Source organism: Sorex araneus, chromosome X (assembly GCF_027595985.1).
Source record: "Sorex araneus isolate mSorAra2 chromosome X, mSorAra2.pri, whole genome shotgun sequence".
Taxonomy (NCBI): domain Eukaryota; kingdom Metazoa; phylum Chordata; class Mammalia; order Eulipotyphla; family Soricidae; genus Sorex; species Sorex araneus.
The window spans coordinates 169,930,834-169,956,027 of NC_073313.1; the positions used below are offsets into that span (position 1 = coordinate 169,930,834).

General features: G+C 36.9%; 1 protein-coding gene across 1 annotated transcript in view; it reads right to left on the bottom strand.

Annotated features, from left to right (window-relative positions):
* Positions 1–25,194, bottom strand: part of THSD7B (thrombospondin type 1 domain containing 7B) — a 1,129,969-nt gene that overhangs the window by 282,415 nt on the left and 822,360 nt on the right. The window contains exon 15 of the mRNA XM_055123230.1: positions 13,260–13,438. Within this exon, the coding sequence (XP_054979205.1) occupies positions 13,260–13,438 (179 nt within the window). The remainder of the gene's footprint in view (positions 1–13,259; positions 13,439–25,194) is intronic.

The window sequence follows — 25,194 nt, forward strand, 5'->3', positions numbered from 1 at the left end:
AAGAGCAACAATGAATAGATAAAAGACAAGTCTACTTGTCTAGGCAGTGACTAAATGCCAAATCCTCTTCTAAGATGTAAGGGATACATTAGAAAGGAGTTCTTAAGCTGCACATTAGAATCACCTGAGGTTTCATAAAAAAAGGACTATTAGTTTAATGAAAAAATCTGATTTAATTGGACTAGTTGTGAAAGCAAATTGTAAAGATAAAACTTCTCATATGATTCAGATGTGCAGTCAACATTTAAAACTAAGAGCTTTTAGTAGATAAAATATTTTTCAGTTTTTCCCTACTTGAGCTATTACTTTTGCATATGATTATCTTATGTCTTACTTATGTATATTCAGATACTATACTTTTCTTTCTTTCAGAAAGAATACTACTGAATGTCTCATACACCCAGTCCCCAGTATGCTCTGCCATTTGCATTTGCCTAACTCAAAGCAGGCAAAACACCTTCACTTGGTAGAAGTCAAATGAGAAAAAGATGTCATACAATGTATAATTATATATACATGTATATATATAGCTTTTATATATAGTTTTATAGTTTTATAAATATATATTCAGAAGATACATACATATATATGGACACACAGACATATAGGTATCTTCTGAAGTCATTTGTGTGATCTAATTTGATCACATAAATTAGGGCATAGTTTAATCTTTGTTCTTAGATCTACTCTTTCCATTATTTTGGTCTAACATCCATGAAGGGCATAACACTGACTTAGGAAATATCACATGAGATAAGTACAGCCAGAAAATTTAGTTTGCTTCATATGCCAATAATTCAAAAGACATATTTGATGAACTGTTATATATACTGGAATATGTTTTTAGTGAGGATGAAATACATTTAATATAACATAAGAAGGACAGCCCACTATGTCTAGTGAAAAATATCAACTGTACACTTTAATACCTATATGTCAAATCATGAAGGTTAGTATAAGTGGTGATTTTTCATGTAGGGGCAAATTACAAATTATAGTATATATTTGTATATACATGTATATGTATATATAATTATCACTACAAGTAATACCCATAACAAAGGAAGGCTGTATACTAAGTTCAAAGTACAAAGATTAACTCAAATGTCATGAGTATCTAAGTTTCCTGGCTCCTCTAGTGAGACAAATGCTGAAGATGTGTTTTGCGCTATTCCACAAATTTCCCCACTTAAGATTTAGTGTTTCTATAGTATGTGGCTTTATATAATGTTTCTTGTTTATTTCTTTCCTTCCCTGGAGTACTTTATATTTGTATCATTCATGAGGTTCTCTGTACTTCAGAAACACATATATTGTTCTTTATTGCATAGCGGGTAGGGCGTTTGCATTGCACACGGCCGACCCAGGTTCAATTTCTCCGTCCCTCTCGGAGAGCCTGGCAAGCTACCGAGAGTAGCTTGCCCGCACAGCAGAGCATGGCAAGCTACCTGTGGCAAATTGGATATGCCAAAAACAGTAACAACAAGTCTCACAATTGAGACGTTACTGACGCTTGCTCGAGCAAATCAGTGAACAACGGGATGACAGTGCTACAGTGCAGTGCTATTTATATCTCAATTTCTATCTCAGGGAGGATCTAACTTCAAACAACACCATTATCAGTTTGAAGGCACTAACTGGGAACAAGCAGAGTATCTGTTTATAAAGTGTTATGGGGATTATAAATGAAGAAAGTATATAGTAATATAGGAAGGATAGACAAATGAGAGTAGTACACGTGGGGGAAGAATTTAACATCATATGAAATATGGGCAGGGTGTGTACACTAAGAAGTTGATTTGAGCTAGGTATTAAAACAAATGTAAACAACTCATACTAAGTATCAAATGATCTCTTAGTTATAGCTTCTAGAACATATTCTCCCTGATATTAAAAAATTTACTTAGTGGACTGGAGTGATAGCATAGCAGGTAGGGCGTTTGCCTTGCACAGGGCTGACCCGGGTTCGATTCCTCCCTCCCTCTCGGAGAGCCTGGCAAGCTACAGAGAGTATCTCATCCGCATGGCAGAGCCTAGCAAGCTACTTGTGGCGTATTCTATATGCCATAAACAATAACAACAAATCTCACAATGGAGACGTTACTGGTGCCTGCTTGAGCAAATCGATAACAACAAGATGACAGTGCTACAGTGCTATTTAGTGCTGCCTCTGTAAATATAACTTCTTTACGTGAACAAATAGAAAGTGCTGTGTCCATCCCATATCCCCATTCCCCCCCTTCCCCACACACATACACCATTGTATCTGTCTACTGCCACACCTCTAAATTGTTCCAGTAACCCCTCAATAAGTAGTATTATGAATATGGGGAAAACACTGTTTAAAATAAGTTATAATATTTGGAATCAATAATAACTTTAATATATTTGTGCTCCCTATTATAAAAAATGAAAAAAATGATAGTAATTTACTCCTATATTATTGTTGTTGGGCTGGAGAGATAGCACAGTGGTAGGGCGTTTGCCTTGCATGCGGCTGACCGGGATTCGGTTCTTCTGTCCCTCTCGGAGAGCCTGGCAAGCTACTTACACTATCTCTCCTGCACAGCAGAGCCTGGCAAGCTACTTGTGCTGTATTTGATATGCCAAAAACAGCAGCAACAAGTCTAACAATGGAGACGTTACTGGTGCCCGCTCGAGCAAATCAATGAGCAACGGGATGACAGTGACAGCGATGATAGTGATGATGATAACAATTATTATTCCAGTTTATTACAAATTATGCCTACTACCTACAATATGATATTTCATTAATTTGAGAGTTGCCAAAACTCAGTTTTCATTCTTAATATGCCCACTGCAAATTATTTAACTTAAGTTCTAAGGCTGGTAAGATTACTAATCCGTACAGAAGATTATTTTGGAGAGTGCTTTACTACTGAAGAGCATTCTTTGGAGGAAGACTTACAATTGAGTCCATACTTATTGTTTTTTTATGGTATGAGACATGAATTTTATTACTTCCAAACTTCTTTCAGAAAGGATGAAACAAAATTTTCCCTCTAAGCAAATTACTCAGAACCTCACTTAAAAATACAAAATAATGATACCACCACCAACAAATCTGAAACACTTGAAAAAAATATGAACATATGTATCAAAAATATATATTAAATAGATCAAGGGAGAGTATTCTTTTCCTTAAGTAGACAAGTAAATTTGATTTAGAGTTACAGATGGCAAACTGTCCCTTTTATATTGACAGTATGTTGCATCTCTTTTCATGCATATTCTAATATGCTGGCTTAGTTTGATGTTTTCTTGAACATACTAAAAGCACCAAGTTCCTGAATTCAAAAATGTGTGTTCATTTCATAACAATCTGCTACTTCTAAAAGAATGAGCATTCTATTCCTGTTCCCAACCAGTCCATCAGCAAATCTTTCAGAAGAACTGAGTAAATGGAAACTAGATTTACTGAAATTAAGTAGGAGAAAGAAAGAGAGGAGATAAAAAACCATGAATTGACGATATCTAAAGATGAAATGACTTTTCTCATTTGAGAAAAGAGACCTAAGAACTAGAAGGAGGTATAAAGAAGCAAAGGAAATCTGAATAATTCTGTGCTTAGTCCTTTGATAGATAAAGTCAGTACTAGTTGTTAATATCTCTACTTTTTAAAAAATGTTATTGAATCACCATGAAATTTGTGGAGTATAGATTCCATAATTATTGTAGCACAATTTCCCTTACCCAATAATGTAAAGGAAATGTATTTCTTCAGAGAAGAAAGCAACATATAAATGGATGTACATAGAGACTCTCATGCTGGGGGGGAGGGGAGTGATGGGAGGGAAATTGGGGACACTGGTGCTGGTAAATGTACATTCATGGAGGAATGATGTTGGAACACTGTATGACTGAACCCTAATCATAAACATCTTTGCAAGAGTCTATCTCACAGTGATTTAATTAAAATAAATAAATAAATAAATAAATAAATAATTAAAGTAAATAAAACAAAAAGTAAAAAACACAAAAACAAAAACAGCAGAACCTGTCTTTGGAAGTCTATATTAAAATGGCCGTCAAGATTTATTTTAACCCAGTAAGATTTAAAGATGAGTTTCCAGAGTTAATCCAAATACCTAATTTCATTAAATTATATTTGGTAATTTCTAAATTGAAAGGTTATTTCTGTTAAATGAAACTGTAATAGATACCAATCAATCTATTTATGTGATAAGCCAAACTAGAGTGAAAAATGTTTTACTCATGAAAATATTCATATAAAGGTTGATAAAGGAAAATAGAAATGAAATGTTATAAATGTGGTTTTGAATAGGTCGTGAAATTTCATACACACTATAGTTTGTAGTTTGTAGTTTATGCTAAAGTTGACAGGAAACCTATGAAATATATAATGTAATGTCATATTCATGGTTTAGAAAGTTCAATGAGGTTGCTTATGTTTAACAGAGTAAAAGACAGGTGACTGAAGACAGAGGAAAAATGATGGGTATGATGGTTGTTTAAGAAAGAGGTAAGCAGAGTCCAGAAAGAAGTACTATTCAATTTTTATAAACTTACAATGTTTTATAACAAAACAGGTCTTATAAGAAAGAATCTGTCTTTGATGTGCTGCAATATGAGAAATAAAATAAACATATAATGCATCCATATGGCTTCCAATTCATATTTTCTTGGTGTTGATTATATCATATTTCAAGTCATTATCTAGAATTATATGCTTTTTGCATTTAAGAAGATCTATAATAATTTACAAGTTAAAATAGAATGTCATTCACTGCTGAAATTTAATATATGCCTATTCCATCACCCAGAAAAATTACTAATAGATATAAAAATCAATAGAAATGAATGAATATGTTGACCAAAATACAAGCATAAGAAAGGACATAGCAGCATCATTTGTAATGGCTCCAAAGTGGAAATAACACATGTAAATCAACAATAAGTATGTATAAAATGTACTGTAAAAATGGAATATAAAAATATTTGTAATGAAAATAAAAAATGCACAGAATTTTCCATAATAGTTTGTGGAATTACTTCATTCTACAAGTATAGTGTTAAAGAAGGACTGGAGCCATAGCACAGTGGGTAGGGTGTTTGCTTTGCATGAGGCCAACCCAGGTTTGATTTTCCTACCCTCTCGGAGAGCCTGGCAAGCTACCAAGCGTATCCTGCCCACAGGGCAGAGCCTGGCAAGCTACCATGCGTATTCAATATGCCAAAAACAGTAATAAGTCTCACAATGGAGATATTCCTGGTGCCCGCTCAAGCAAACAATGGGACGACAGTGCTACAGTGCTATTCTCAAGTGGATCAAACACTCCTGAAATTCATGTAGAACAACAACACCCCATGAATATCTAAAGCAATTCTGGGAAAAAAGAAGATGGGAGGCATCACCTTCCCTAACCTCAAACTCTACTACAAAGCAGTAATAATTAAAACAGCATGGTACTGGAACAAAGGCAGAGCCTCAGACCAATGGAACAGGGTTGAACATCCTTATATACACCCTCAAATATATGATCATCTAATCTTTGATAAGGGAGCAATAAATGTGAAGTGGAGCAAGGAAAGCCTCTTTAACAAATTGTGCTGGCAAAATTGGAAAACTACGTGCAAAAAAATGGGCTCACATCTCTACCTAACACCATGTACAAAAATCAGATCAAAGTGGATTAAAGACCTCAACATCAGACCAGAACGCATAAAATACACTGAAGACAAGGTTGGCAAAAACTTTCAGGCCATTGAGGTTAAAGGTATCTTCAAAGATGACACACCACTGGCCAAGCAAGTGGAAACAGAGGTTAACAGATGGGACTATGTTAAACTAAGTAGCTTCTACACCTCAAAAGAAACAGAGATCAAAATACAAAGACAGTCAACAGAATGGGAAAGGATATTTACCCAATGCCCATTGGATAAGGGGTTGATATCAAGGACATACAAGGCACTAGTTGAGCTCTACAAAAAGACATCCAACCCCCTCAGAAAATGGGGCTATGAAATGAACAGAAACTTTCTCAGAGAAACAATTAAAATAATCAAAAATTATTTAAATAACATGAGGAAATGGAAACATATACCCTGCTCGTGGATAGGGAGAATCAATGTTGTCAAAATGGTAATACTCCCCAAAGCATTATACAGATTCAACGCGATCCCTATAAGTATACCCATGACATTCTTCAAAGAAATGGATCAAGCAATCCTAAAATTCATATGGAACAACAGACGTCCAAGGATAGCTAAAACAATTCTTGGGAAAAAGATGATGGGAGGTATCACCCTCCCCAACCTCAATCTTTACTACAAAGCAGTAACAAAACAGCATGGTACTGGAACAAAGGCAGAGCCGTAGACCAATGGAACAGGGTGGAATACCCTTACACGCAACCCCAAATGTATGATCATCTAATCTTTGATAAGGGAGCAAGAGATGTGAAATGGAGCAAGGAAAGCCTCTTTAACAAATGGTGCTGGCACAACTGGACAACCACATGCAAAAAAATGGGTTTAGACCTTGACCTGACACCATGCACAAAAGTCAGATCAAAATGGATTAAAGACCTCAACATTAGACCACAAACCATAAGGTACATTGAAGACAAGGTAGGCAAAACCCTCCACGATATTGAAGATAAAGGTATCTTCAAAGGTGACACGGAACTAAGCAATCTAGTAAAAACAGAGATCAACAAATGGGACTACATTAAACTAAAAAGCTTCTGCACCGCAAGAGATACAGTGACCAGAATCCAAAGACTATCCACAGAATGGGAAAGGATATTTACACAATACCCATCAGATAAGGGGTTGATATCAATGGTATATAAAGCACTGGTTGAACTCTACAAGAAGAAAACATCCAACCCCATCAAAAAATGGGGCGAAGAAATGAACAGAAACTTTACCAAGGAAGAAATACGAATGGCCAAAAGGCACATGAAAAAGTGCTCTGCATCACTAATCATCAGAGAGATGCAGATCAAAACAACCATGAGATACCACCTCACACCACAGAGACTAGCACACATCCAAAAGAACAAAAGCAACCGCTGTTGGAGAGGATGTGGGGAGAAAGGGACCCTTCTTCACTGCTGGTGGGAATGCCGACTGGTTCAGTCCTTCTGGAAAACAATTTGGACGACTCTCAAAAAATTAGATATTGAATTCCCATTTGACCCAGCAATACCACTGCTGGGAATATATCCCAGAGAGGCAAAAAAGTACAATCGAAACAACATCTGCACATGTATGTTCATCGCAGCACTGTTTACAATAGCCAGAATCTGGAAAAAACCCGAACGCCCCAGAACGGATGACTGGTTGAGGAAACTTTGGTACATCTATACAATGGAATACTATGCAGCTGTTAGAAAAAAGGAGGTCAAGAATTTTGTAGTCAAGTGGATGGGCATGAAAAGTTTCATGCTGAGTGAAATGAGTCAGAAAGAGAGAGACAGACATAGAAAGATTGCACTCATCTATGGTATATAGAATAACAGAGTGGGAGACTAACACCCAAGTACTGTAGAAATAAGTACCAGGAGGTTGACTCCATGGCTTCGAGGCTGGCCTCACGTTCCGGGGAAAGGTCAACTCAGAGAAGCGATCACCAACTACATTGTAGTCGAAGGCCATGTGGGGGAAGGGAGTTGCGGGCTGAATGAGGGCTAGAGACTGAGCACAGCGGCCACTCAACACCTTTATTGCAAACCACAACAGCTAATTAGAGAGAGAGAACAGAAGGGAATGCCTTGCCACAGTGGCAGGGTGGGGTGGGGGGGAGATGGGATTGGGGAGGGTGGGAGGGACGCTGGGTTTACGGGTGGTGGAGAATGGGCACTGGTGAAGGGATGGGTTCCCGAACTTTGTATGAGGGAAGTATAAGCACAAAAGTGTATAAATCTGTAACTGTACCCTCACAGTGATTCTCTAATTAAAAATAAATAATTAAAAAAAAATATTTAAATAGCATATATTCTTTAAGAATATAGGCAAAACTTGCAGTGTGTAATTTTTATTTAAATACACTGTGAGTACACAAACTTGCAATATATCAATAAAAAGTAATTTCCTGAAACTCCCTTGCCTTTAGTTTGTGAAGAATTCTTAAAGGTAAACCTATGAACATGAAACTTTAATGTACATATATTTACTATTCTATTAGAAATTAAGAAAAGAAGAAATATCACAAATTACATAGTAATAGTACACTTCAATCTTCTCAATCCATTATAAATGAAAAAATACACTATGCATTTATTATTCAGAGTCAAGGGCACCAAATTAACTAACCTGATAACTCAATAAACTATTTATGAGAATTTGTACACTGAAATGCAAGCATAGGGTAAGTAATGACTATGTTTTAAGTATCACAGAAAGGTACTCAAATATTGCTGTCAAATATTGCCATCACTTGGACCCATTTAGAAAAAAAAAGCTATTATATTGATTGGATTTGCTTTATAAAGGGGCATTTATAAGAGTTTATAAATATTGATTCCACGAACACATTCAGAATAGTTTCGGAGCTTGACACGGTGTCAATGTTCCCATTATTTAATTAAAAATGATTAAAATCAGAATTTAATTAAATTTCAGGAAATTACTTTTTATTGATATATTGCAAGTTTGTGTACTCACAGTGTATTTAAATAAAAATTATATGCTGCAAGTTTTGCCTATATTCTTAAAGAATTTATGCTATTTAAATAATTTTTGATTGGGTTATGTGGTTAACTAAGTAAAGATATTGACACTAAAATGTGTATATTTTCAAGAAACAATTATAATTTTGAAAGAATGTATTTTTTCTCTAAACAGATATATATTAATATAAACGCATATTTTAATTTAATTTTAATTTAAAATTTAATTTTAAATTAAAATTTAAAATGATTAAATTAAAAATGCTTTATTTAATTTTTTCCCATTTTGCTTTGGAGTCACAGCTGGAAGTATTCAGGGAATACTCCCGGAATGTTGCTTGGGGTCTTTCTTGGTTATGCTCAGGGAACCATGAAGTGCTGGGAATCAAACCACGTCTTCTGCATGTGAAGCGTGAGTTCCAGCTCACAAAGCTGTTTCTCTGATGCAACAACAATCTCTTAATGTTTACCAAAAACTTACAAATAAAAACACTTTTACAAAGCTGTTTTGCAAATGAGATTTTGGGAGAATAGATCAATTTTTATCTAAATTCAATGAACAAATAAGGATTTAAACTAAATCTGTGTTACTACAGAATCTCTTTATCATAATACTGTTGTCTGCCTCTTCTTCCAAATTTCTGTTACTTTATATTCCACAAATGAGTGAAATCTTTCTGTCTGTCTTTTTCTTTCTGACTCGTTTCACTTAACATGATACTTTCCATGTTTATCCACCTGTATGGAAATTTCAAGACTATCTTTTCTAACAGCTTCATAGTATTTCATTGTGTAGATGTACCAAAGTTTCTTTAACCAGTCATTTGTTCTTGGGCACTCGGGTTTTTTTCCAGATTCTGGCTAATGTGAACAGTGCTGCAATGGACATATATAGTCACTTTTACTATACTTTTTTGCATCTCTAGAATACATTCCCAGAAGTGGTATTGCTGGGTCAGTATATGAAAATAATGAGAAAGAAGAAAGTGATATGAAAAAACAATCCCATTTACAATCATGCCTCAGAAAATCAAGTACCTTGGAATCAGCTTAACTAAGGAGGTGAAGGACCTGTATAGAGAAAATTACAAAATGTTACTTCATGAAATAAAAGAGGACATGAGGAAATGGAAACACATCCCCTGCTCATGGATTGGGAGAATTAACATTGTCAAAATGGCAATACTCGCCAAAGCATTATACAGATTTAATGTGATCCCTATAAAGATACCCATAACATTCTTCAAGGAAGTGGACCAAACACTCCTGAAATTCATGTAGAACAACAAACCCCCATGAATATCTAAAGCAATTTTGGGGAAAAAAGAAGATGGGAGGCATCACCTTCCCCAACCTCAAACTCTACTACAAAGCGGTAATAATTAAAACAGCATGGTACTGGAACAAAGGCAGAGCCTGAGACCAATGGAACAGAGTGGAATATCCTTATACACACCCTCAAATATATGATCATCTAATCTTTGATAAGGGAGCAATAAATGTGAAGTGGAGCAAGGAAAGCCTCTTTAACAAATTGTGCTGGCAACACCAGACAGCTACATGCAAAAATATGGGCTCAGACCTATACCTAACACCATGCACAAAAGTCAGATCAAAATGGATTAAAGACCTCAACATCAGACCAGAATCCATAAGGTACATTGAAGACAAGGTCGGCAAAACACTCCAGGACAGTCAAGCTACAGGTATCTTCAAAGATGACTCGCCACTGACCAGGGAAGTGGAAACAGAGATAAACAAATGGGACTACCTTAAACTGAGAAGCTTCTGCACCTCAAAAGATACAGTGACCAGAATACAAAGGCAGTCTACAGAATGGGAAAGGATATTCACCCAATCCTTATCTGATAAGGGGTTGATATCAAGGATTTACAAAACACTGGTTGAACTCCACAAGAAAAAATATCCAACCCCATCAGAAAATGGGGCGATGAAATGAACAGCAACTTTCTCAAGGAAGAAATCTGAATGGCTAAAAGACACATGAAAAAATGCTCCTCATCACTAATCATCAGGGAGATGCAGATCAAAACACAATGAGATACCATCTCACAACACAGAGACCAGCACACATCCAAAAGAACAAAAACATCCGGTGTTGGCGCAGATGTGGGGAGAAAGGGACTCTTCTTCACTGCTGGTGGGAATGCCGACTGGTTCAGCCCTTTTGGAAAACAGTATGGATGCTTCTCAAAAAATTAGAAATTGAGCTCCCATTTGACCAAGCTATTTTTAATAGCAATTCAAATACTCAGAATATATCAGTATGCCTTGAAAGAAACTTGCTATACACTAATTATTTGGAGTTTCTTATTTCTTCCTTTTAGGAAAGCTCTTATTTTTGGAAATTCAAGTGACAAATTGTAGCATAAGACACCACAGTCCAAAAGTGTTTTTTTTTTTTTATTTATTTCAATAGAACTAGCCACCCACTCATTTTGAGAGGGAATGTTTCCTTTCAAAAAAGGCACCAAATGAATATAATTTCACAACCTTAAAGACAGTATATTAGGTGTTAGAATGAGTTTCAGAAGTAAATGACAGACTTTCATTTCAAAAGATATCATGTTCTGAAGAAATATAAATACATATAATATATTCCCTTCATATCTATTTCTATATCTATAGTATATACATATGTATATGTATAACCATATACCATAGTTACACATAAGAGAATTTATCAAATTTTACAATAGGTTAAACTCATTCTTATATATACTGACTTTTTCTGACACAGGTAACTATATGTGCCTTGCCTATTACTATAAATGGGTTATATTTTTAAACTCTTACTATGGGAAAATGAGTGATAAAACGTTAATCTGGTTCCAGAAATAGAAATATAAATCTAATTCCAAAAGCCATTTGGTTTGCAAACAAATAACCTAAGGCTGGTAGTAAAATTGAACTTCAAAAGGGAGTCTCTGTGTGCATAATTCTAACCTTATTTCAAATTTAGAGGGAAAAAATAGCAACCTCTTCCAAATAACAAGAACTGGAAAATATATTTTAAATAACAAAACTTCCTTACATGACAATTTATTTCCAGATGAATTAAGGTGTGATTAAAACAAAATTTTCTAAATTAAACAATACACATGTATAATGTGCCTTTACATACACACATATCATATACTGTACTTATGAGCAACAATAAAATTAAGTCACCGTAATTTTCTTTCCATACCTCTAGGTTAAAATATGATCACTTTAAATATGATTACTTTCCATATTTAGGGGTCAAAGTGTCATTGCTTTAAGAAAGATATTAGTGACACATAATGTATGGATTTGGGTATATTTTTCAATTCAGCTTAATTAAGCCACTTACATGTTAGACATCAGAAAATATGCAATACTAAATTTCTGATCATTTAGTCCCAGGGTATATTTCTGAGTACCACAACAAATACCATTCTAATATATTTAAAATTTGTGCTCAAATGAAGTTCTTTTATTCTCTTGATAATTTCTTAGCTTGTAAAATTTACACATTAAAATGAATGCTTAATTTTATTGCTAAAAAATTCAATGTTTGTTTTGAAAAATATACATGAATTTTATTATATTTTTTATAAACACATGATTCATAAATTGTAATTTTTTTCATTGCAAATACCTCAAAGTGGATGATAAATTAATCATCATATGGAGTATTCACTCAAAAATCTTCCCTTGGATTATAAGTAGTATGCTTTTCTTGGTACTAAAGTAAGATTATCTACTCAAACTACCTATGATCTGATTATTTCTCTTTGCTTTGATTAATCATATCCATTGTTTACCAGAATACTGTAAGAGTGTAATAGTTTTTCAACATTTATCTTGATATTATAGTGCCTGACTATATTTTCCCCAATAGATTTATACTTTATTCAAGACAATAAACTATGGTCATTATTCTACCACATGGTATTAAAAAATAGCATAATACTCTGTCTTAAAACAATTTTTTTGATGGACAAGTCTTCATTATTAGTAAGTTGAGTATTTTATATTATCATTTAGGAACACCTAGAAATAGCTTTACTGAATTAAGTTAAATCAGCAACTGATACTTCACAAAAGAGGTACTAGACACAGTATTCAGGTTGATTAAGAATAGGCAGGTATATTTTATTTCCAATAAATTTACAGTATAATTGATCAATTTATCTAAAATCTGAAAATCTTCATCAAAATATTTCTCTGATAATAAATTAGCTAATTCATGAACCATATTTATACTGAAGCAAACTTTTTGAAAAGTAATGTAAATTTTTATCACCAGTTTTATTGTCTGATACCCAACTTTTTACTGCATGTTATTCTTTTTTATACCTTATAATTTCTCAAATAAAATTCATATGTATTTATGATTGAAAAAATAGAATAGACAGGTAGATATATATTCTTAAATAATATTCTGCTACAAATTCTATTATATTAATATTAATATCTCTACTCCAAACCCTATTTCTGAACTTGTGATAGTACTCAGCAAAGTTGTATCTAACAAATTAATGACCTTATCTTCAGTAGGAAGTAATATAAAAGTATATTTTTGTAGATTTCATTTTGTTACTTCACAAACTTTACCTGGTTTTTAAGATCCAATTTGGGGCATGGACGACCTCCGTTATAAGGTTTTTCTTTTAGCCATCTAGATCGAATTCTTACTCCAATACCACAGGAGGAACTGCAAGACCCCCAGCTAGACCAATCACTTAACTTGCAATCAAATGGGCAGGGGATGTCACATTTTTCTTGGATATAACCTAAAATGGAGTTAAAAGAAGAGAGGAGAGTGTGGTCAAAATGCATCGATCATAAGTCACATTTAATATCTGCTTTTTTGAGCTAATATTGTTCAACAATATTGTTACAACGACTCATTAATTTTGTGTTCAGATAAATATACCAATCTCTTTAGAATAAGACAAAGGAGATTATTTGAATCTCCTCTGTGCCATTTGTTTATTTAATAGGAAATTCTAGGTTAGAAACAGAGGTAACAAAGAGTTCAGAGTCCTAATTTCTGAAAAGAAGACCTGAAGTGGTTCAGGGGTAATTATGGTATTCTCTTTTCTCACTGAACCTCGTATTCTAAAATTCACTTTCTGGAAAAGAGAGACTAATGGACTTAACCTTTCTTAGTGTCTGAGATCTGTAAGTCTTATAAATGGATTTGCATTCCCAGGTAGTGTGATTTGGAAGTTAACTATAGAGAGAACAAAGATTGCAAGTTAAAACAGCAGCAGCAGGTTATTAGCGACCAGAAATATACTACAGTGAGTAGGGCATTTGCCTTGCAGGAAACTGATACTGCTTTAATTATCAGCATCAAATGTGCTTTCCTGAGTTGGCCAGGAGTGGTACCTGAGTGCAACACAAGTGTGGTCCCCCCAAAAAACAAATGAAAAATTTAAAACAGCATGATCTTAATGAAGAAATGTAAAAGAATAGTGAAGGATTATATAATAAGATCATCTGCTGGACTTAGGTATGTGGAATAAAACTATATCTTGATACCAAATTTTAGCTTGATTTTTCTCTTGTCTTTATCCAATTCTTAAAACAATATGTATCTAGATAACCTTATTATTTTAGCTATCAGTTATGGGGATTACTATCAAATATAGATTTCAACTCTGAGTTTACTACTGAGTCTATCATCCAGGTGATAAGAGTAAAGGAGGGAAAATTTACATGTATAACTATCAACCAAATAGACTGGTTTTGAAGGAATTAAAACGGAGGTTAGCATAATTCTAACATAAGTGGAAGCCCTTAAAGAGTTAACTGAGACCTTTTAGTGACAAGAGATGTTCTTGCTTATTTTGAAAATTCCAACAGGCATGCTATGAATGCCTGAGCAAAGAACATTTTTCCTCAAAGTTGACAAATGCTAAAGGACATTTACTGAGAAGGGGGAGGAAAGAAAAGGGAATAAAAAGAAGAGTCAGAATAATAATGAAACATTTAAGATCACAAACAGGAAGATCTTGTTGGTATTAGAACTGAAAATGGAATTATAAAATTAAAGACATATTTTGTGATATTTTAATTTAAGAACTTATACCTATTAATTTGTATAAAGTGATGCGGAAGAGATTTTCTAAAATACATAATATATAACTTTTGCTGGGCTGGAGCGATAGCACAGCGGGTAGGGCGTTTGCCTTGCATCCAGCTGACCCGGGTTCAATTCCTCCGTCCCTCTTGGAGAGCCCGGCAAGCTTCCAAGAGTATCTGGCCCACACGGCAGAATCTGGCAAGCTACCCGTGGTGTATTCAATATGCCAAAAACAGTAATAACAAGTCACACAATGGAGACGTTACTGGTGCCCGATGGAGCAAATTGATGAGCAATGGGGTGACAGTGACAATGATAACTTTAGCTACTTTCCCTTTTAAAACTTATATTAATTCTCCACTGCCTTGAAAATAAAATTCAGACCACTTTACTACAACAAGATTGTTTTCAAGAGACCCTAAAAAATCGCTTTTTATTTTGTATTTAAAATAAATTTCATTTGTATGAAAAATATTACAGAACAATTTTACTAGAATCTCAGAGGGTTAATCCTGGGCATCAGCAGTTTGCAAAAATTTCCAAGGATTCTTATGTGCAAATATAGATTGAGAACCTAGTCCCTAGCTTGTATGTCATCCTGCCCTTTCCTATAACTTGGAATCTGATTACACACTCTACTCAACTTTCTCTAATATTTACTCAATTACTCTCACAAAAATTCTTTCTTTATAAAGCTAGCTTTCCTGATTCTACATTCTTGACAATACAGTTGACAACTGACTCCATTGTTATGCTCTGCAATCTAGGAAAACTTCAAGTGTTCATAACTGTTTTTGTTTTCTTTATTGAACCCTGGACTATCAACCAGAAATGAACAGTATGTTAACACCACACTTATCACACCAAAATATAGTCTATTTCCAAGTTGTCACTTAGCTAAAGATTCTTCTGATTTTTTTCCCCAGAAGCCTGTCCATATAACAGTCTTTAAAAACATTTCTTTTGTATTCAGATTAAGGGAAAGAGTAAACCTTTAACTCCTTCTGAATTTAAGTGCATACATTTCCATATTTCACCCTCTGTACCTTGTCCTTTTCAATAAGTGGAAAAGGCATCAATTTTTCTATATTAGATATTCTTTACAATGTCTCTGTTCTTGTTTGCATTTTCAATTTATATTTTATATACATATATATCTACATACGTATACATGCATATATATCTACATAATTGTTAGAGTTATATTATTAGTTGAATATTTAGTATAATTTTATTTTTCCCAAATAAAACTCATTGACAAAAGAGTTAATCAAACATCTAGGAGTCATTAGTAAGCAGTATTCTAGAGCCCAAAACACTGTTCCATTAAGAGAGCATTTAAAAAGACTAATCTTCAAGCCAGAGAGATAGTGAGAGGTTAGTAAGTTAGTGCCTTACTAACCTTGCAGTTGGCCACTTTCACTGTGACCCTCATTTGATCCCTGGCACTGAATATGATCCCCTGAGTACGGCTATCCTCACCCCTAAACCTAGAGTCAAGAATAGCTCCTGAGCACCATTAGCTTTGGCTTCCTCCCACAAAGAAGCAAAAAATATAATATTTTATTGTTTAATATAATTAGAATTCTAGAGAGTTTTCTATAAAGCTTTGATTGCCCACTAAGTACATAATGAATGATAATTGCAAAATTCAATAAGGGACACCAAGCAAAGCTGAATGTATAGATAAAGAGACAAAAAATGATTCCATTTGCAACTGAATGAAACTATAAAACAATCATTATGAGATACATGCTTCAAATGTAAAATTCCAGAAGATAATATATCCAAATTTTGATATAGCTGAGTGCCTATACAGACAATATTTTAAAGCAAAATTTAAATTTGATATGTTTAATTCAATGATATTTTATTCCATCCATACTTGCATTTGGAAAGATTTTAACTAGAAACTCTAGCAGTACTGTTTCTTTTCTCTTTCCCCATGATAAGATGTAAACCGAGAGGATCTCTATGAAAATAAAGGTCACAAATTCAATGTGTATGCAATAATTTTAAATTCAACAGGATTAAGCAACAGTGACATTTATTCTTCAGAAAAACCATATTCATGCTTGAATACACCCCAAAGGAAAAATCAATTGAAAGAACCAATAATAACTGCATTTATATACTTATCTCCTAAGTGAAAATATTATTTTTGAAATCCATACATAATATTTGCATTTTTAGTAAAATAATATGATCAGATATGACTCTACAAGATGCATCTGCTATATAAAATACCACATATGACTTTGACTATGAAAATTTTTTCAATGTTTTAAAAAATAGTTTAAGTGAAGTATATCATAGAACATATCATAGCTACAAAAAGTTTGTATCCATATGCTATGAAAGGGAGAGCTTATGTAAACAAAATATAAGTTTTTCATGAAAAACACATTGATCCATCACATTGCTTGGTTTGGGTCTGCTTTCTAGTTCTACTATAATTTTCTGTTTGCATAAAAATTACATATGAAGTACTGTAGATAATTACAAATAGAGAATATATCCAAAATTGTAATTTTGCATATTTTATATGATGCACATAGAAAGTACTCAAACATTATCAACTGATACAATGGCCAAAGATATAGTAAATATGACTCATAAATACTATACTTACATATGTTATTGCTGGGGGGATTAGGATGACTTATAATCAATGATATAACCTTGGGTGGAAGGATAGAGAACCAGGTTAATTCAACCTGTCACTCTGAATCTTGTGCATAGGACAGGTAGCCCATTGAACAGATAAACAATGAAAATAGATAACAGAGGGCTGGGGGTGGGTAATGGCAGTAGGAAAAAAGGAGGCCCACCAACCTCTCCCCTTCCTCCCTCTCTTTCACTCCTTCCTTATTCCCTTCTACTTTCCTCTCTCCCCAACATCCCCTTCTCCTCTCCCTCCCCTCTCCTTCTTCCCCGCCTCTCCTCCCTGTAACACTATTTTAGCACACACACCCAACAGACTTCAGGGCTCCTGCACCCAGACAGATGGCCAAGTACAGGCGAGCCTCACAGGCCCTAACGGGGATGGAAAACAGCCAGGGCTCAGATGCCAGGCAAGTTCAGATGCAGGCAGGGTTGGATATCCAGGCAGTGACAGATACTAAGCACAGGAGTCTCACCTACATGGGCATGGGCAGAGACTAGTACAGCTGGGATAGGATGATAGAAACTGCTGGAGTACAGATGAGAGACCAGGGACAAGCAGAGAGCACAGGGACCTCATTCACATGTACGGCTGCAGACTAAGGAAAGCTAGGACAAGGTGTCAGGGAAACGATGGGATATTTCCCAGGAAGGGCCCAGGGATAAAATTTCAATCTAGGAACTTGGACACAGGATAGACAATGACAGGAAACCTGGCCACTGTGCAATGGAGGTGAAAAGACCTCGTGGTGTGGGATTGGGACGTCATACACAAGACAGAACAATGCCAGGACAGAATGAGTGATGTCATGCATGGGTAAAAGAGAGGCCTGGACATCTGGGGATGGACCTGGACTCATCTTCTTAAACTGTACAATAAACTCCTAACTTTTAATCTTCCAAGTTTTGTATCAAAGCTTTCATAAATGCTCAAGAGCTCACCAGTGAAGGAAAATTCATGTTCACACTAACATTTAGGTGCAAGGATCATGGAGTTAGACTGGAATGACTTCAAGTTATATTACCAACCCTAGTATATTACATATACAATACAATGTAATGGATATATAGGCAAGGGCATGTGAATAAGTTAGCTGTTTTGAAAAGGCCACTTCTCTGGCCATTGCGTGCTGCATATTTTCCCTCTCTTTATCAATGATAGCAGATTTTCTCTTGAACAGCATTTCATGTTGGAAGGTGTGAAATAATAAAATAATAATAGGCAACCTGAGGGGATAATTGAATTTGCTGCTACTTTCTTACTGTAATAAAGTAATTCTAAAGATCTTACTAGATAGTGTATATCCAATTTACCAACACACTGCTAAAGTAATGAAGATATTGTGTCAAAAATATAAAAAAGCATGTTTTAAAAACATACTCATCTCTCTTTCCTACTTTTAAATGAGTATCTTTGAGAACCTTGTAGAATAGCACCTGCCTCCATTTTTTAACTATTAAAGTTATTATTTTTATTTATACAATTCACCAGGATCTCACCATTCTACAAGGAAGTGATCATTGATGTAAAGGGAGGGGTGCGGCAGGGTGATACCATTTCACTGAAACTCTTCAGTGCCACCCTTGAGAACATCATGTGACGACTGGAATGGGAAGGAATGGGAGTGAAGATGGACGGTCGGCAATTACACCACCTCTGCTTCACTGATGACATCGTTATCATAACACTAAACATTAGCCAAGCGGCACAAATGCTGACTGACTTCGACCATGAGTGTGGAAAGGTCGGATTACAGCTGAATCTCAACAAGACGATGTTCATGAAAAACGAACTGGTCCCTGAAGCTCCATTTGTTCTCAATGAAACGAACATCTCCGAATGCAGCAGCTATGTGTACCTGGGTAGAGAAATAAACATGAGGAACGACTTGGTGCTAGAACTGTGCAGGAGGAAGAGAGCAGCGTGGAATGCATTCAACAGCATTGAAGAGGTTGTTAAGAGAACGAAGAACCTCCGACTCCGGGCACATCTTTTCGATTCCACTGTTCTTCCTACACTAACACATGCCTCAGAGACCTGGGTTCTATACAAACAGGATGAGAATGCTATTCTGGTATCCCAAAGAGGAATCGAAAGAGCTATGCTGGGAATATCATGTCTCACTCAAGTGAGAGAAGGAATCTGGAGTTCTGACCTCCCGTCGAGGGTCAAAAATCAGGGATGCTGTCTTGTTAGCCAAGGCATCAAAAATCAGATAGGCCAGTCATGTAATGTGATTCAGAGACAACTGCTGGACTAGAGCCGTTACCCACTGGATCCCACGGGACATCAGAAGACCTCATGGCCACCCACCAACTAGATGGTCAGATTTCTTCGTCAAATCTCTGAATAAACGATTTGAGGCTCTTCCTGTTCCTGGAGCAAGCAGATATCATTGGGCTGCACTAGCTCACGACAGGGACAAATGGAGATGTTACTGGTGCCCACTCAAGCAAATCGAAGATCAACAGGACTACAAGTGATACGAGTGATACAATTCAGCACTACTGTTGATCTAGTTAAGATGCACAAAATTGGGGGTATGTTGCCACCAGCAGGTCAACCTGTACCTGTGGGGTGAGTGTATCAGCAGTCTGATGTTGCCTTCAGACTTCTAGATACCCCAAAATTACCACTGTGCCTTTGGCCAGTCCCTAACTGTAAAAAATTACAAAGGCAGTGCGCACGGGAGGGAGAGACGCAATGATGTGTTGTTCTGTTATCCGAGGGCACTCGGGGCAGTTCTCTCTCGCACTCACATCTCATGTTCGGTGTTCTCGAGCTGCTGTGTAAGGACCTGATCGGGACAGCTCCTTGTGCTCTGCTTCTATGTGTGCCGCTGTGCTCTCTTCTGTCTGTCTCTCTGTCTGTCTCTGTAGTCTCTCCTCTGGTCTCTTCTGATCTCTCTCTGTCTCTGCTTCTGTGTCGTCTTCTGTCTGTGTTGTCTCCTTCGCTTCTGCATCTTCCCATGTGTCTTCTGTGTCTTCTTTTGTGTCGTCTTCTTCTTCTGTCTCCCCTGTCTTCTTCTTCTGTCTCTCCTATCTTCTTCTGTCTCCCCCGACTTCCCCCACAGTCTTAGTTTATATATAAAATTACATAGGGCAGTAACACAAAGGTGGGTTGAACATTAGCAAATCAATAAAGAAGGGTGAAACCATTTCTCCAGGAGATTAATAAAATCTCATCTATAGAGATAACTAGGAGATCAGCTCAAGGGTGGGGTCCAAACAAGAGTGTGTCAGGGTGTGTCCCTTTCTTCCTTCCTCAGCTAGTAATCTGCTTAAATAGCTATAGTAAATTTACTTATAATATTTCAGCAATGTCATACTGTATGAGGACATTAAGAGATATATCAGACTTAAAGTTTGGTTCTTCCTGAGGACATTTACTATATATTCCAGTCTACAGTCCTCAGGTCAGGTTAGTCTTCCTATCCCCAGCAGGGTCCTAGTCTTGTTGTTACTTCTGGATCATGACAGCATTTATCTATGACCATGCTCTTAACTTATAGTTGAGTATTGTGGTGCTTTAGCCTGGCCCATTTTGATGCCAGGGTAGCTCACAGCTTGCCCTGGGTCCATTCCGTCCCTCGTCGGGACCCTGCTTTTGGGGTGTTAGGAACTAAGGGCAACTGAGTTGAGAAAGCAGATGTCCGGGAGTAAATACTATTGGAGTCAATCAACTCCCAAGTTACAAATCATAATATGAAGTGTCTTCGTGTGTCCATACAGAAAGGACATTGCTTTAAGGTAAACTAAGTTCCCTATGGCAAGGTTGAAAGGATAAACCCAATGTTATCCTACACCTAACAACTTGGGGCCAGGTTTAAGAAATTAAACGCCAAAGTTAAGTATGTGAGAGACACACCCACAAACCACATCCGACTCAGCTATATAAGCTCATTTATTGACCTTACTTCAGAGACCCATAAATCTCAAAAGAGATCAAAAGATGCAGTTAGAGCCAGTAGCGCAGAAGTAGGCAGAAACCCATGACTGAAAGCTCCAGGCTGGTTTGGATCGGGACTGGACATCCTCCCCCCCAGGTCCCCAGTTTTCCAGTAGCTTGGCAGTTACACCCAAAAACTGTCCCTGGAACCATGTAAGCTCATCAACAGCCAAGACCCAGGGAATATAAACTAAAACTCCCGAGGGAGAGTGCCACAGAATGCCCTGACCCGCGCCAGGCTGTTTTCACTGGGACACCCCAGAGGGGAGCTGTGAGAGCCCTCCCCGCCCCAACGGACCCAGCTCCGACAGACAAAAGTCTCCAAAACCCAACTGCTGTCATGCTCAAGGCTGCTTCCATACACTTGGGCCAAGACTCACGCTGAGTAAACATATTCCTGGACACATCATAAAACACTTCCTATCCATTCCTCATAATTACCACACCACAGTGGATGGAGTTCATAGAGTAGGCAACAAATAATAGAGGGAAATATATATATATGTATATATATGCATATATACATATATTCAGATATATATACCAAAGCTCACATCACTCAAACTTTAACATGTTAGGGGCATCCTATAGAATGTCTTAATGGCTCCTGCCAAAATAGAACAATCTTCACACTGTTTTCTATATGAACAATTTTGTAAGCATGTTCAGCAGTTCTTCATAACAAACAATACGAAATATATTATTTTGGTTGTGTTTTGGGACAGGGATTGGGGTTTGTGATGGAAACATCCTGAATTTGGTGGTGGGAAGGTGTAATGGTGGTGGGATTGGTGTTCGAATATTGAATGTAATCAAACATCGTGAACTAACATAAAATTAAATTTTTTTTAAAAAGCAATGTGGAGTTCATACTTAATTCAGTCAGCTTAATCAATGGCTGAATAAATAGCAGTGCTCCTACATTATAAAAAAATGAAGGAAATTGAAGGGTTTTAGGTGACTTAAATCAGACAGGCTTAAAGTAGATATGTGTAGGAGAGATGGAGAGAATTTTAGTGTTTGGCAGTGTTGCAAGAGATATAATTTGAGAAACTAATGCTTAGTTTCTCTTAATATAACATATTTCTCTTAATATAATTTGAGAAACAATGCTTAGTTCATGGTACTCAAAAAGTAATTAAAATGTATTTACTACAAGAATTAAAATTTTAACTCAATAAAGCAAATGCATTAAATTGATTAATTTTACAATGTGCTCTGTCAAATTTATATTCTGACAAGGAAATACTCTTTATAAGTAATAGTTTCATTCTTTCAAAGATGCTCTAATCTTAATTACATTTTTGGGGATTAAGAGAAGAGAGTTGGAAGAAACAAAAATGATGAAGATTCTTATTACCTTTCCTTTAAAATTTTGAGGTGCTATATTAAAGCAGATAACTATCAAGGAGGAAAAAAGTGCAATAGAAATGACATCCGTACGTATATCTTCATTGCAGCACTGTTCACGTAGCCAAAATCTGGAAACAACCCAAGTGCCCTAAAAGAGATGACTGGTTTAAGAAACTTTGGTACATCTAAACAGTGAAATACTATGCAGCTGTTAGGAGAGATGAAGTCATGAATTTGCTTATAAATGGATAGACATGGAAAGTATCATGTTAAGTGAAATGAGTCAGAAAGAGAGGGACAGACATAGAAGGACTGCAGTGATTTGTGGAGTATAGAATAACATCACATGAGACTGACACCCAAGGACAGTACATACAAGGGCCAGGGGGATTGCCCCATAGTTTGAAGATGTATCATGAGCAGAGGGGAGAAGACAGATGGAATAGAGAAGGGATCAATAAGAAAAATGATGGCTGGAGGAATTAGTCGGGATGGGATATGCATACCTAAAGTAGATAATGGAACAAACATGATGACCTCTCAGTGTCTGTGTTGCAAGCCATAACACCCGATACAAGAGAGAGAGAGTATGGGGAATATTGTCTGCCATGGAGGCAGGGAGAGGGTGGGAACGGGGGGGTATACCCGGGATATTGGTGGTGGGATATTGGTGGTGGGGAATGTGTACTGATGGAGGGATGGGTGTTTGATCATAGTGAGATTGTAACCCAAACATGAAACCTTGTAACTATCTCACGGTTATTCAATAAAATTTAAAAAAAAAGAAAAATAAATAAAATTTTGAGGTGCTAAGATAATGTTCTAGAAAATACTCTCTACTGGTAAATTTTTTTTCATTACACATATAAGTATCCATTGCTTTAGCTTGAGCTCTCTAATGTTATACATAAAACAGGGTCCAAGGAGATTGTACAGTGGTGTGCTGCTTACTTTGCACATGGCCAACCTGAGTTTGGTTGTAGGCACCCTGAGCATTGCCAAGAGTGGTTCCTGAGCACTAAGTCAGGAGTAAGTCCTTTCAGGTGTGACCCCTATCTAAAAACTGTAAAATAATATTTTTAATATTGTAAAGGGATTGTATTTCAACACGCATATTATTAATACAAAATAGTCATATAGGTTTTTCTAAATTCCATCAATTTCAAATATTTTATGGCACAATTATTCTTTTTAATTTAGAACATCTACTAAAGTGTACCATCTAATTGTTAATAGCTTCCTTTATTAAAATGTAAGATATATATAAGATATATATAATATAGATTTCCTAACTATATAAGATTATCTAGACAAAAAGTTGCACTTTACAGATTCGTGAGTAATAGAAATGAAACCCAAACTTAACCAAGATGCTCTTATCTTTTTTGTTATCATACCATAAAGATCCTGACTCGGTTCCCGGCGCGCCTTCCGCCCAGAGATGAACCAAGAGCCGAGGCGCGAGAAGCAGAGCCTCCCGCCTACTGACTGTGATCCTGAGGTCTCCTAACCCATTTTGGCACCAGAGCAGATTCTTGCAGCCATGCATTTTGACTGTGAACTGAACTACAACCTCGTGCAGCCCGGGGAGGGATTTTTTTCCATCTCCACCCCATTTTTCTGAGCGAAAATGGCGGCAGCGGCAGCAGCCACGCGGTGAGAGCCACCCTCTAGGACCCCTACACCAGGAGGTAGGACTTTCTTTAGTGACGTAGCCTGTAGGTGATCCTGGGAGGGGAGGTGTTCCCGGCGCGCCTTCCGCCCAGAGATGAACCAAGAGCCGCGGCACGAGAAGCAGAGCCTCCCGCCTACTGACTGTGATCCTGAGGTCTCCTAACCCATTTTGGCACCAGAGCAGATTCTTGCAGCCATCCATTTTGACTGTGAACTGAACTGCAACCTCGTGCAGCCCGGGGAGGGATTTTTTTCCCTCTCCACCCCATTTTTCTGAGCGAAAATGGCGGCAGCGGCAGCAGCCACGCGGTGAGAGCCACCCTCTAGGACCCCTACACCAGGAGGTAGGACTTTCTTTAGTGACGTAGCCTGTAGGTGATCCTGGGAGGGGAGGTGTTCCCGGCGCGCCTTCCGCCCAGAGATGAACCAAGAGCCGAGGCGCGAGAAGCAGAGCCTCCCGCCTACTGACTGTGATCCTGAGGTCTCCTAACCCATTTTGGCACCAGAGCAGATTCTTGCAGCCATCCATTTTGACTGTGAACTGAACTGCAACCTCGTGCAGCCCGAGGAGGGATTTTTTTCCCTCTCCACCCCATTTTTCTGAGCGAAAATGGCGGCAGCGGCAGCAGCCACGCGGTGAGAGCCACCCTCTAGGACCCCTACACCAGGAGGTAGGACTTTCTTTAGTGACGTAGCCTGTAGGTGATCCTGGGAGGGGAGGTGTTCCCGGCGCGCCTTCCGCCCAGAGATGAACCAAGAGCCGAGGCGCGAGAAGCAGAGCCTCCCGCCTACTGACTGTGATCCTGAGGTCTCCTAAC